The 13,982-nt window shown below is 29.1% G+C and overlaps 1 protein-coding gene across 1 annotated transcript; it reads right to left on the bottom strand.

Moving 5' to 3' along the window:
- Positions 1–2,568: 2,568 nt before the first annotated feature.
- LOC129910818 (ribosome biogenesis protein SLX9 homolog) lies at positions 2,569–3,363 on the bottom strand. The gene is made up of 2 exons (XM_055988388.1): positions 3,255–3,363; positions 2,569–3,153 (listed from the first exon to the last, which is right to left on the bottom strand). The coding sequence occupies exon 2, from the start codon at positions 3,135–3,137 to the stop codon at positions 2,574–2,576; it is 564 nt and encodes a 187-aa protein (XP_055844363.1). The 5' UTR covers positions 3,138–3,153; positions 3,255–3,363; the 3' UTR covers positions 2,569–2,573.
- Between the last annotated feature and the right edge of the window lie 10,619 nt (positions 3,364–13,982).

Raw genomic sequence — 13,982 nt, forward strand, 5'->3', positions numbered from 1 at the left:
ACTAGCTGACCCGGCGGACTTCGTTCCGCCATTTCTTGTATTTATTTCCAATTTTCGACTTTGTAATGAACAAAAAAAAGGGGATTAAAACTTTAAAAGTTTGTAAAATGAGTCTAAAAATATTCAATTTTAAACTTTTACCAAAAAGTAGCCTAAGTAAAATGCTCACTACATGCACTACAATGCTGCACCACACAAAATTTCACAATGCAAATTTATTAACTCTTTCAAACGTTTTTTCCATAAATATTTCAATACGGCTTGTTACGGCACTTTAAAAAATCAGCGTTTTGCAAATACACCCTATTATATCTCAAACTGAGATTACGGTACTTCCCACACTGGTCACCACCACTGGTGGCTGGTCATGATCAACCGATCTCCACAGGTGTTTTTAGGTATTTCTCAAGTTTTTAATTTAACATTATGTAGCTTGTAGTTGATGTACGGCTATGTGCGATATGTGCGATCAAATGAAAGGTAATATCATCAAGATGCTCAATAAAGTTAAATACAATTTTTATGTGCTCTCAATCAAAAGATGTGACGTGTTGAAAAATAGAACTTTATTTTACCGTTATTCAAGATTGCGTTTACATTTTGATACAAATATACAATTATAGTCTTGCTTATTATCTATCTACACAGTAAATTTCATTCATTTATATGTTGAAGAAAAAAAGATAAAAATAAAAAACAGTTAAAAACGGCCAAAAAAATTGGAACAAAAAAACTTGTTTTTCCCGTTATTCGGTCAAAAATCATTTTAAAAATTCAATTATTTGCACATGCATAATTAAAACCCATATGTCCTATTAATTTAAAATTTTTCGCAGTTTTTTAAAAAATCCTTGTTTTTTTCAAAAATTCATATTTAAAAGTACAGGGTCTATGAATAAAATCCGTATAAGACGCCTATTTTTTTTAGTATCTTTCTAATGGTGTAATTCAAATTTCTGTACAAAATTTTGCCTATCTGTAATTAATCTTTTGTCGAAGGTATATGACATGTTTTGACTGCAAAAAACCCTTAACAACTTAATTTTGAAATTTTTTAGAATTTTTTCATTACCTTTTCCAAACTAACAATAAATGTATCTATCAATTTAAAAAAATCAGATCTCTAAAACTTACCGTTTAGAAAATAGCCTCTTTTTTCAATGTACTGTTACCCCTATTTACCCTATAAAATCATCAATTTTTTTTGTTATAAACTTTCTACTCTTTTAAGAAAATCAGACAACCGTTTTGGCCGGTTAGCGAACGTACACAAAACCAAACTTTAATTTACTATATATAAGAATATCACATCAGCCACCCATACAGTAGGCCCCAGTGTGCACCAGTGTATGAAGTTAGCAAAATAGTGAACTGACCAATATCATTAACATTACCATCATTAATGGCATCACGAAGTTGAAAGTAGGTACTCCTCAGAATTGAACTTCTTTTGATAAAAAAAAATAGAATTTAATCGTTCTTTTTTTGCATACATACCTAAATACATATCCACAGCATGACACAACAAATTCTGATTAAATTCATGTTTGCGAACTATTAACATGTACGCAAATGTTGTCAAAATCAGGCCTTAAACGATAATAATTATTTTGAAAGCCTGTCTAATAAATTTGTTTACAAATTAAGCTTAGTTTTTTTTTTTTTTTAAGTGAGAGTGTTTTTGTACTCGTACAAATTGACAGCTATGTAAAGATGCGAGAAAAGGTATTATTTTTTTTGTATACAAACCATCTACACATTAATACCTTTCAAACAAAAAAAAAATTACCAAAATCGGACCAGCCAAACGCGAGTTTATCGGCCACACACACTAAATGAACTCATTTTTATATATAAGATAAACTTTTTTATATTTTGAAACTTCGATGATTAAAAACGTGTTTTTCAAGACATTTTCATATTGAATTTTGAAATATTTGAGCAAATATAAAACCAATAAAGAGCAGTGCTGCCAGAGCCGGAAATTTATCGCCAAACAAGTTCCTTGAACTTTTAACTCGCTCCTTAAAATTTTGATTTTCGATTTATCGGATTTTGACTCTTTTAAGTTTGAACTTGGCGATTTCAGACTCTTTTAAAATCAAAGCATTTTACAGCAAAAATCCACCAAAAATGTGAACAGAGAATCAATTTGCATACATTTTCATTTAAAATTTAATTTTACGCCCGTAGATGAGCATGAAAACCAGAATATATCAACAAAAAGGAAAAAAATACATAATTATAATTGAAGTCCGATAAGCAAAAGCTATTTGAAAATAAAAAAAAAAAGTTTTTTTTTACCATTTTTGAAAACGGCCTCGAAATTATTCTGGCAACCCTGAACAAGAGTAAAAAGAAAGCCATTAGAACAAAACCTTAAGAAAGGTATAAATTCTATATATATTATCAATTTTTAGAAATATTAAGTTAAAATTATTATTATTATAAACTATATATTCAAATCAGACCTATAGCCGACGAAGAAGATCAAATTATGTTGAAAGTTTGAGATTGTATACTTTTCAAACCTTTTATCTTTTTTAAATAAAACCAACAAAATATAAGTATTTTTATTCTATCAAACCATTTGTATATTTAATATGATAGGCAATTGCTTCTCTAGGATTCTTCTTAAAGTCAGGATCCTTAAGTAGAGCTTGCAATGAACTCACCCGGTTAACAAGTTGTTTATTCTTTTTCTTAATTTTATCTTTCGTGTTCAATTTCTTAGGAACTTGAGGTTCCTCAATTGGAACTCCGGTTTTGATATTCTCCCGACTCAGTTTAAATAGTTCATCTAAAGATGGCAGAGCATCTTTAAGCTTTTTCATGTCACCAACAACGGCAGTCTTTTCTCGATTTTTCTTGGCGATTTCTTCTTTTTTTTGCTTTTTTTGTTGAGCAAATTTGGTGAGAAGGTTTTTGTGTTTTAAGCGAAATTTTTCTTTCTTGTTTTTGTGTTTTTTGGGTGTTAGACCAGAGGGTGTTTGGGATAGTAGAAGGTTCGTATCAGATGATTTGTCCTTGGCTTTGAATGAGACTTTCGATGCAATGGATGTGACTGCTTTTTTGGTAGCATCGATTCGTTTGGAGAGTTTTTGTTTAAGTGCACGAGTTTTATTTACTTTGCCCATTTTTAGAGGTGGTGGTCTGGAAGAGGATGTGTTAGAATTGTAATTAATAAAGGCAATTCTTTGTAATAATTTGTTTATTTATTGTAAAAATAAAAAATGTTAAGATGTTTTATTTACGTTTTTAAATTTGAAGACAGTCCTCGTGTGAAAGAGAGCTGTCAGTTTGATTTTGTTTTGATTTATTTTTGACAGAGGAGAAACGATTTGGAATTAGATTCGAGAGTCGAAGCTTAGGGTGTTAACACAATAACAAAAAAAAAAAAACAAAAGGAAAAGCTAGTAAGTAGAAAAAAGTTGTAGAAATAAGTAGAAACAAATAATAAATAAAAAAATGGCATTTGAAATTTTAAAATATAGGTATACTTAAAAAGCCTACATTGGCCACTTTTGGCAAAAGTACAAAAGTGAAAATATTTTTTCTCTCGCAAGTGCATTTTGTTTTGATACAACATGTTTTTTAGAGAAAAAAATATGCTTTCTGCATTATTTGATTTAATTTTTCAGTCCCATATTATCCAAAAATGCATTTGAAAATGTTCACTTTTGTACTTTTTCACTTTTTGAGCCAATGTAGTTAAGGCTAAACACAGTTGTTTAATTTAGGTTTTAGGTCGTTTATATATTTCATGTTTGTCTTTTGTCGCTACGTTTATTCAAGAAAAAAGTAGGTACATATTTATTGGGTATACCTACGATTTTTTTTTAATTAATTTTATAGTAGTATGCAGATGCAGATCCGTGGTTTTTCTACAATCCAGGAGTTGCTCTTTTTTCATTTTTAAGTCAAAACAAAATCAATTCTGTGTCAATAAGTTAAAAGAGCTTAAGTCAATTTTTATCATTTTTCAGTATAAGCAAATGAAGTTTGTGGACCAGATTTTTTTTTACTTTTTTTGTGATTACTTTTAAACTGTTGCCGCTAAACCAACAATTTTTTTGAAGTGAAAACTTCTTTAGTATCGTAGTGATTTGAAACAAGATGAAACGAAAACGCGACACGACTTCAACTTGTTATAACTTTTATGTTTTAATAGAAAGATGAATAAAGTTTGTACTGTAGATAGGTAATTAAATAAGTTATAATTGTACAAGTAATTTTTCCATATTATTTAAGTTTTTGTATTCTGAAAGGTTCTGAAAGGGTACAAAACTTAAAAAATATGGACAAATTACCTAATAAAAAAGTCGGATTTCTAAAGAAAAAAAATTTTATCTCGGTTATTTATGGAATATTCTCAACAATGTTATACCTTTTTGAAAAGAGAATTGAACACACCAACTTTTAAGGTAACTTGCCGAAACATCGTAGTGTATTTTTTTTACACTACAGTTCATTGAATTAGAGCCATGTAAATTTTTTTAGTACTTAGTTGGGCAAAAAAGTAATTTTTGCTTTAAAACTGATGCAGCTGAGTTTAAATTTTTGAATACATTTGGTAGCAGGGTTATTCAAAGTTACGTAACAAAAAGAAAAAAATGAGAAAACTTAAGATTTGTAGTCACGGCACATGAAAAACCGTCACAGGGTGACCATTTTTTCGACTTTTTTTCAAATGCCCATAACTCACAAAATATATGGCTGCGATTTTTTTTATTATTTTTCTGATAACTGTCACCACCTACCCTATCTACCGTTTTCGTTTCGACGTTAACTTTTGGGACACCCTGTATATTTTGAGCTAAGACAATAAGCTTTCAAATGGTGTTGTTATAGGTTGTTAGGGAAGAAAATGGATTTAATAGCGTGAGAAGATAAAAATACGTGTTTTTTCGCTTTTCTTGATGGAAATTGATCGAGTTCAAAAAATTCTACCTCTAGATACTATAAAAATAGGTAGATTTTTTCTTTTTTTTTTTTTTTGCAAGAAAAATGATTTTTTAAGGTTTCACTTCTACCACGTGTGAATTGCACACATGATTTTTTTTTTCTGGGTACAGGCTTGTTATACCCTTAATTTTCATATGTATATTTTTCCTTGAAAACGTTCGGGACGGCCGTTACATTTGAAAAAATAACTTACTTTGACTTAAGTATACAATTTTGCAGACATTTCAAGGAACAAAACAGCTTATGTTTACTTAAGCTGTTTTGCAAAATTGGGTTTGGTTCAAAATGCATTTTTTAAAAATGACTTGAGTCGACATAAGAACACAAATGGTTCACTCGACCACAAGTTTAAAATAGCTTATGTTGACCTAAGCGATGAATATATTTGAATTCAAATTGTCATAGTAGCTTATGTCATGACTTAAGCTTATTTAAAAAAGTGTATTATTTTTAAGATTTTGACGATTTTATACATAAGCTATTTTGCAAATGCAGTTTTTGTCCAAAAAGACTTAAGCTATTATGATTTTTTTTTTAATTTAACGGTTTATATTTTGCCTAGAGAAATGAGACCCAGACTAAAACAAAGCTGAACAAAAGGTGAACATGTTAAGCAAATAAAATCGTTTTTCACTTATGTCGACATAAGCTCTTTTAACTTATTACCACAGAATTATTTCTATCTTCCTGACCTTCTTTAATATAATATTAACTCCTATGTGGGCTTGAAGTCAATTTTTTTATTTATCCTAATATTTCTTCGACGTTTCGGTTGTGATTCCTGAAGAAGGTTGTAATCACAACCGAAACGTCGAAGAAATATTAGGATAAATAAATAATATTAGGATAAATAAAACACCAGCTTTCCTATACAAAAAGAATTATCGAAATTGGTTCAACTAGTCCAAAGTTATATGTATGAGTTAACCCTTTCGAAAATATGAAAATCAATATTAAAAAATGTTTTTTCGGTATTAACGGGTCAAAAACATCACAACTAAGAAATATGAATAGCAAAAAGTTATTTTCCAAAATAATAAATAGCAAAACTAATGTGTTTTTCTCATGTTACATGTAAGTAACATGCACTGCCTATGACTACCAAAAAAAGTCGGTGAACTGAGAAAATAACTTTTTATGAAACTATAATGTATGCTACTTCTTCTAAGCAAAAAAACAAAACACTTTCTGCATTAACATTTTTTATATCTTTTTTTCAAAATTATGACCATAAATTAAAAAATTTTTTTTTTGCAAAAAAAAAAAAAAATGTGAATTTCAGTCCCGTTCTCGATAAAAAAAATTAAAGGTATGATATTTGACTAACTTGTTTAATTTAATATTTTTTACGAATTTTTAAAAAAATGTTACATGAGAGTAACTAACGTCCGAAAGGGTTAACAAACATAAAAAAAAAAATAAACAGACGAATTGAATACCTCCTCCTTCTTTTTGGAAGTCGGTAAAAAATAAGATTTCTGCATTATTATTTTTAATTTTGTGGTCGGAAAAACTGTCACAAAATGAGTTTGAAAATTTTCACTTTCTGACTTTTTGCAAAAAGTGGCCGTTGTAGTTATACCTTTAATTTACAAATTTTGCATTGAATTCTTTTATAATGCATAAAACTTTAATTTTTTTTATAAAAATACAAAAACATTTTTTAATGCAAATTTGTATTATTAAATTTATATTATATATTTTCTTAAAATTATAACTGAAGGAATTCATTTAAAAAAAAAATTAATGATCTCTAACATTTCATAAATATAGTATAAAGGTCACAAAAACCAAATACTTTCTTATAAGTTTTCCCAAAAATTTTGCATGTACATTTCATGCCACCCCTTGAATTTAAGTTCACTCTTGTTTCATTTGAGAAGGTAACAAATAAAATAAAAAATAATTTTTTTCCGTTACAAAAAGGAAATAACCTCAAAAACATTTTTGATTTTCTAACGTGATGGTTTAGAATTTTTCTGATTCTAGTGTAATCTGGTCTTTGTTACAAAGAAAAAAGTTTAATTTTGTTGATCGGTGTTATCAATTATACTTTCATTACCACGTAATACATCTTTTCCCCCAACTTTTATTTTCTCGCATATTTCACTAAACTAAAAAAAAAACATTCTCCATTTAAAAGACTAGTCTTAAAAATTTCTTATTTGTTTCCAGTGACTAGATTAATGATAGATAAATCTATTAGTCCATTCTTTTCCCATAGGAAACAATTGTGACAAAAATATACAAATGTTTGTATAAATAAACACAATAATCGTTATTAAATAGCTAAAAAGTCTTTTTTAGTACACCCACAAGCCACAAACAAAAAACTTTAATCACCGCTTTATTTGTTTTTGCTTTCTAAATAAAGCAGAGGATATCTTACCAATACATTTAACGTTCGATCCCGAACTGTTTGAAGAACGACCGAATTTGTTGGTAGAAGTCGGTATTGCAACGAAGAGTCGAAGAACTTACCGATGCATGCCAAGCCCTACTAACAATTTTGCTTCTATAATGCTTTACAGAAGCAACAATTGCATCTGTAAAGCTTTATAGAACCATAATTGTTTGTCGGGAGACCATCAGACTTAAATCCTATCATTTACTTGGGAGCGAGCAAAAACGAAGGGTTTTTGATCAATTTGAAACATCTTTTATATTTGTTATCAATAAAAGCCATAGTGCTTAGCAAATTAATATAAGAAGAGGTATTTGAAAAAAAAGATAAGTATACGCTACAGTGTACCCCTTAGTTTAATAAGTAGTGAAATGCATACTTTTGCTTATTGAATTACTGAAATTGTTGATATCTCCTAAAAACCCAAAAACATCTTTAATTTCTCCATTAATTAAACAATTAACGATTGAAACAATTAGAAGTTACTCAAACTTTTGTAAACATCTCAGACAAAAATCCACAAAAATGTTATCCATTTTATATCCCATTCTTTTTTTTAAATCTTTATTGTTCTCTATTTTCTTTTTTTTTTCATGTCAATTTATGCCTCCAACAAAATTATAACAAAATAAATGTTAAATAAAATTGCAGATCTTTTAGCTTATTAATCACTAAATAAAATTCAAAAGAGGACTTTGTTAAAGTAAAACAACAACAAAAAAAAAGACTAAATAAACCCTCTTGAAGAATATCTAATCTATTTCCGTCACGCACGTAGCATAAATTAAGTCATTCCAGTTACAGGTTCTAAAGTCATGACAATTAAACCTTTGTACATAAAAAGAAAAAAATCTTACACAAAAAGAAGATTGCTATTTCCCACCCACTCTCTTTCTCTCCATTCTAAATGACTCAAATTCATTCCAACAGCTTAAAAACAGAGAAAAAAAAAGAAGAAGAAATACCCATAAAAGTTAATCATAACGAATTAAACCCCTAAACTTCTACATCAAACATACAAACGTTTGTACCTGTACATAGAAGACTTGAGATGAAAAAAAAAAAACAACCAACATACTCGTGTATACCTTCGAACAGAAGAAGCAAACAATCCCATAAAGAAAACTTCACATTCCCTATACCCAACCAATTTCCAAAAACCTTGTTGATCCTTTCGTGACAGCATCCAGACTGTCACACCCATCCTTTTCCGTGTGTTAGCGGAGTTGCTCTTTCGAAATAGAACGGAAATGAATGCCTTTAAGGAAAATTAAAAACGAAATGGCGTAGCAGCATCATTTTTGTACGAAAGAAAGAAGAAGCATTAAAATGAAAGATGATCCAATAAATTTCATTATGTCGTCATTCAAGGTTGAGCGAAAGCGAAGCGAGTTACGTTTACGTCCTTAGGGTTCACAGCAAGCAGTAGCAAGAGATAATCAGAAAAGGTAATAGCTTTGCCCAAAAAAAAAAAAAAAAAAAAAAAAAAACAGGTGTATAACGGTATATATGGCCATAGAGTGCAGAAAGGACTTAAAGATCCATTATGGACGTGTTGGGGATAGTTGTATCACTTCCGCACGTCATTACTTTTTTGTGTTACTAAAATGCAGACGCATACAATCTGACAAATAACCTAGCGGGAAAAAAGTGAACTAAGAACCTATTTTCTATTCCTTTTTTTTTTTTAGATGAAAACTGAAACGTTTTTGAGTGTGTTGCGGAGCGTTGCACGTCCCACATGTTTTTTAATAATAAATCATCGTGCAATTTACAAGTTCTCTAACAGATTATTTTCGCTTTTACGATGGAATGCGGTGCGGATGCGGACTCGTGGAGCTTTTAAAGAATATACTATACAAGTTATATCTAGATATAAGAGTTGTATAAGGCTTGTCATCATCATCGTCGTTGGTTTGGGTTTGGTTATATGGAAGAGAAGGAATCTGTGATGATGTAGCAGCAGTGCATGACGTGTATGTCGGTGGAGTTAAGTGAAGATGGCTTACTTGAGGTGTGGAAATAAATGTATACGAGCTGCCTTTGAGAGGAAGTGCATCTGACGATGAAAAACGATATGGGAATTAGCATAGGGTTTTATGTTTTTTTTCTATATTTTTTTTTTTTTTACTCTCTTGCCCTGAAACAGTCTTCTCTAGCTTCTGCCTTAAGGGTGTTATGACGAAGAAGCTGAATGTGCGAAAGTAAGTAGAAAAAAAAAGTTGAATTATTGGATTTTAATAGAAATATGATGGTAAGCTCTTTCCTTTCATATAGATAGTTGGTAGGAGATGGTAAAAAAATTTAGTTGAAAACCGCTTTCAGCTGATGGTTATAATGTTTGTGGTTTTTTTTTTTTTCTTTTTTTATTCAAAGGCTTGGAAAGTATCTCCAAATGGAATTTCAGTTAAGTCGTATGAGGAAGGAGTATAATCTAATCCTAGTATGCTCATGGATCTAGATGTTTTTCATTGGAACGCAAGTATTCAATAGTGTCTTTAAAAAATGCATTAGACGAATTGACGATTGATGGATAAGAAACTCTGCAGAAGATGTTTCTTCAAGTCAAGTTTAAGAAAAAAACTGAGTTTTATTCTAAGGGTAGTTTGGGTCTTTAAATCACTTTTGGGTAGGTATTCATTTCTTATAAATAGTATTTGTCTCATTGCAAGTTACAGATCTTTTTATCATGTAAGTAGGTACATTAAATTTTATTTGAGAGCGATAGAATTATAAACTGTAAAGCAATTTTATTGGGAAATAAAATATTTTCTGCAAACTACTTTTTTAATTATGTAATATTTTCATTCAGAAATTTGAATTTTTTTTTTTTAAAGTTAAAACTTCTTTAGTACCTATCGTAGTGATTTGAAACAAGATGAAACGAAAAAGCGACAGGAAAAATCAATTGATTATAACTTTTTTGTGTTAATAGATATATGAATGCTGTAGAGGTAATTAAATAATCTATAAGTGTGCAAAATTTCAATTAATTTCATGTTCAATATCCTGAGATAACGGTAAAAAGATGTTCTTTTCTAAACACGTTATATCTTTTGATCTAGAGCACATAAACATTTTATTTGCTCTTTAATACGCATGCTGATAATATGACCATTCATTTAATATATTACACATAACGGTAAGTGCTCTACAAGTAAAACAATCTCAAATTGAAAAGCTTTGAAAATACATACCTCAAAACACTTCTGGAGATCTGTTGTCGATGACCAGCCACCAGTGTAGGAAGTACCGTGTAATCTCAGTTTGAAATTTTGACATAGTTGTCTTTAAATTTGTTTAACTTTTTTTGTAGGCATAGTAGAAATATGATTGATACCTCATATAAAAGGTGAAATAATAATCTTTCAGATGTTATAAAATTTAACATAGGTTGTCATATAAAATAAAATGCACGACTGGGTCGCACGTACTTGCTCTTGTAGTTCAAAGCATCTTTATCTTAAATATCTATTGGAAATTTAAGATTTTGTGAAGAAAAAAAAAAAATAAAAACAAAAAAAAAAATCGAAAGTTAAAAAAATTCAATTTTTTAAAAATTTTTTGAAAAACTTTTTTTTTTAATTTTTTTTTACATTTAACACTTCAATACCTATGATGTCTGTAAATTTTGAAAAAATTGACTTATGCTTTGATGAAATATATGAACTCAAAAAACATGTCAATTTTTGAAAAACGGCAACGCCATATTTCCGCTCTTGGCATTTTTTGAGAAAAACTAAAAACGCAGTTTTGTTGGAATCAATAAGAGTACTGCGCACACCAAATTTAAACGAAATCGTTAGAGCCGTTTTCGAGAAATTTGAAATACCTCGAAAACGTTATATGGGAGATATGCGTTAAATTAGAGATATTAAAAAAATAAAAAAAAAGGACCTAGGGAATTACGTAAAAATCATCTGTACCAAGTTTCAAGCAAATCCATCCACCCGTTTAGGCCCTAGCTCGATGTACAGATGGACGCACAGACGCACAGACGCACAGACGCACAGACGCACAGTGTGGGATTTCGCGAATTTAGCGGAATTTAATTCGAAAAATGACTTGTCTTGTTTGATGCCAAAACCGGTTTTTCCTAAAGCTAATAGATTGTAGAAAGTGATAACAAAAGCATTGATAGGTGGGAATCATGTAAACAAAAATAAATAGCTTCGAAGTTGCAGTTGGCGATTTTTTTTCTGTTTATTTGGTGAAAGAGATTACTTTGCTCTTAATTTTTTCTCGTGCGTTTGGTGTGCGTTTTAATAAAAGTTTTATTTTTTTTATATTTTCTAAATATCAAAGTATAATTATTTAAGTAATTTTTTATTTCACTGGGTGTTTTACATTTTTGTTTTGGTGATTGAAGTTAAAAAAATGTGTTTTTTTCGATTTTTGTACCTTTGTTAGAGCAAAACTTTAGTTATTCCGCGTTATTCCGCCTAGAGACAATATTCAATGCAAAGCTTGATTTATTATCTATCAAGAATCACTAAAATTTGACACCCCAATTTTGTTATGATATATTTTTTTTTTTTTTTCTAAATGACCATCAAAAAAAAAAAATGATGGCATACCGTAAAAATTGCATAACTTTTTGGTATTTTGTTAGAAGAAGAATGTTATAGAATTAGAAACTTTTTTTATTTCACAGGGTGTTCAAAAAATTTGTAATTTGATTTTAAAATAGTTCCAATAAAAATACAGGGTGTTCAAATTCAAAGTTAACAGTAAGAAAAAAAAAAGAATTAAGTTATTATAAAAATTAAAAACGAAAACTATCAATAATAAAAAAAAAAGTATTACATCTGATAAAGGGTGTTCCAATTATAATAATAAAAATAAATTAATTAAAAAAAAAAACAATTAACGCGTATTTTTCACAAAATTTGATATTTGATACTTTGAAAATCGGTATTAAAATTAATTTTACTTGTTATAAGTGCTGTGTTTTGTTATTGTGTGTATATGTACTGTGGAGTATTAATTTTCGTCTTTTTATAATGTGGTATGTTATTTGAATAATAAGCAAACTATCCTTTTAATTTAACAAAATATTTCGGTATTATATAATTTAAAGAATGTCTTTCCAAATAACAAAGAAGGACATATTTGATGTTTGGGTCTCAAAAATAAAAATTAAGCGCTTTGAGGCAGTTATGTCATTTGTTTTAAATGTTTTTGGTAACATAACGTTTTCTGAAGAAGCAGTTAAATCATTAAAGGCGTCTGTGAGGACAACTTGTTTTAAGTTAGATCAGTTATGGTCAAAAAACAGGAACCGTGAAAGCTTTGAATGCAAAAATGCTTCCTGGCTCAGTGGCTAATTAGTAATACCACAGCAAATATTTTACGAAATTCCTTCCCCTTCGAATTCTGCAAGTGTGGGTAGATCTAGAAAATCATTTAATGAGTGCTGTGAAAAAATGAAGGAGAAGAAAGTACAAGACTCATTTAGCTTTGAAGAAATTTCAACTGCATATGAAATTAGTTTGCGGAAAAAGTGGAAAAAGGAATTAGTAAGGGTGAAATTGTTTACATTAAAAACAAAACATATAGTAAAAACAATTAAATAAATTCAAATTGGCTTTTTATTTTACAAGAATAACACGATTGGTAAAAACAAATTGTCTATTCCAGTTAAACTGATTTTTTTTCGACAGGAAGTTTACGGTTCTTTTAATTATTGATATCCTTGATGATGTATGGCAGAAAAATTTCGTGACAGAACACTTACCAATTTAAAAAAAAACATTGATTGTGCATAAATAAAGCTACATAATTTAAAACATCCTTTCAAATAGTATCTTGTACGTTTTAGTAGCCTTTTAGAGAATAGTTTCTTTAGTTCATAAACAACGTCATTGACATATCGGTTTGCAAAAAACCTAGTCAATTCTGACAATAATTAACTTTTTTCTTTATTTTATTCATATTTGTCATAAAATTCAACAATAAATCATTCCTCAAAAGTTTTTTTTGTAAATTATGATTTTCAAAAAAAAAGTACTTTTTGGTGAAAATAACCTGTCACTTCAAAGCTCATTTTACAAAAACTTAAATAAAATATCAGCAAAATGTGAATTACATTTGATTGTATACACATATTCAATGAACTAATCACAAAAAAAACTACAACAAAATTTAAAATGCAAGCGTTATTAATTTTATTCCGCTAAATTCGCGAATTCCCACACTGTGAGACGCACAGACGCACACACGCACAGACCGACGGACGGCATGACGAAAACCACTTTTTTGATCTTCTCCATCATCGTAATGTTGGTTTTGATTAAAACCTCGATTTTTTTTTTCTACACGAAACCAATACTTGCCCTATAGAGCAAGTAAAAATATATTTAATGGTGTTAAAGGATTTTTGTTTGCTTTTTTGATGAAAAGTGATTTGGTTCAAAATATTCTAGCCCTTTTTGTAGATGTTGTATAGTCATGGTCAATATAAATATTTTGAGTTCAAACAATAAAAAATGTATAAAAAACATGGAATTAAAGGTGATAGAATAAAAAAAAGATGTTTTCGATTTTTTTTGCAAGAAAAATGATTTTTTTTTTAAGGTTTCACTTCTACCTCGTGTGAATTGCACACATGTTT

The sequence above is a fragment of the Episyrphus balteatus genome, chromosome 2, assembly GCF_945859705.1.
Source record: "Episyrphus balteatus chromosome 2, idEpiBalt1.1, whole genome shotgun sequence".
In the NCBI taxonomy this organism is placed as follows: Eukaryota; Metazoa; Arthropoda; class Insecta; order Diptera; family Syrphidae; genus Episyrphus; species Episyrphus balteatus.

Excerpts from the sequence above, each read along its gene's own strand:
- LOC129910818 (XM_055988388.1), bottom strand. The coding sequence starts at position 3,137 with ATGGGCAAAGTAAATAAAACTCGTGCACTTAAACAAAAACTCTCCAAA.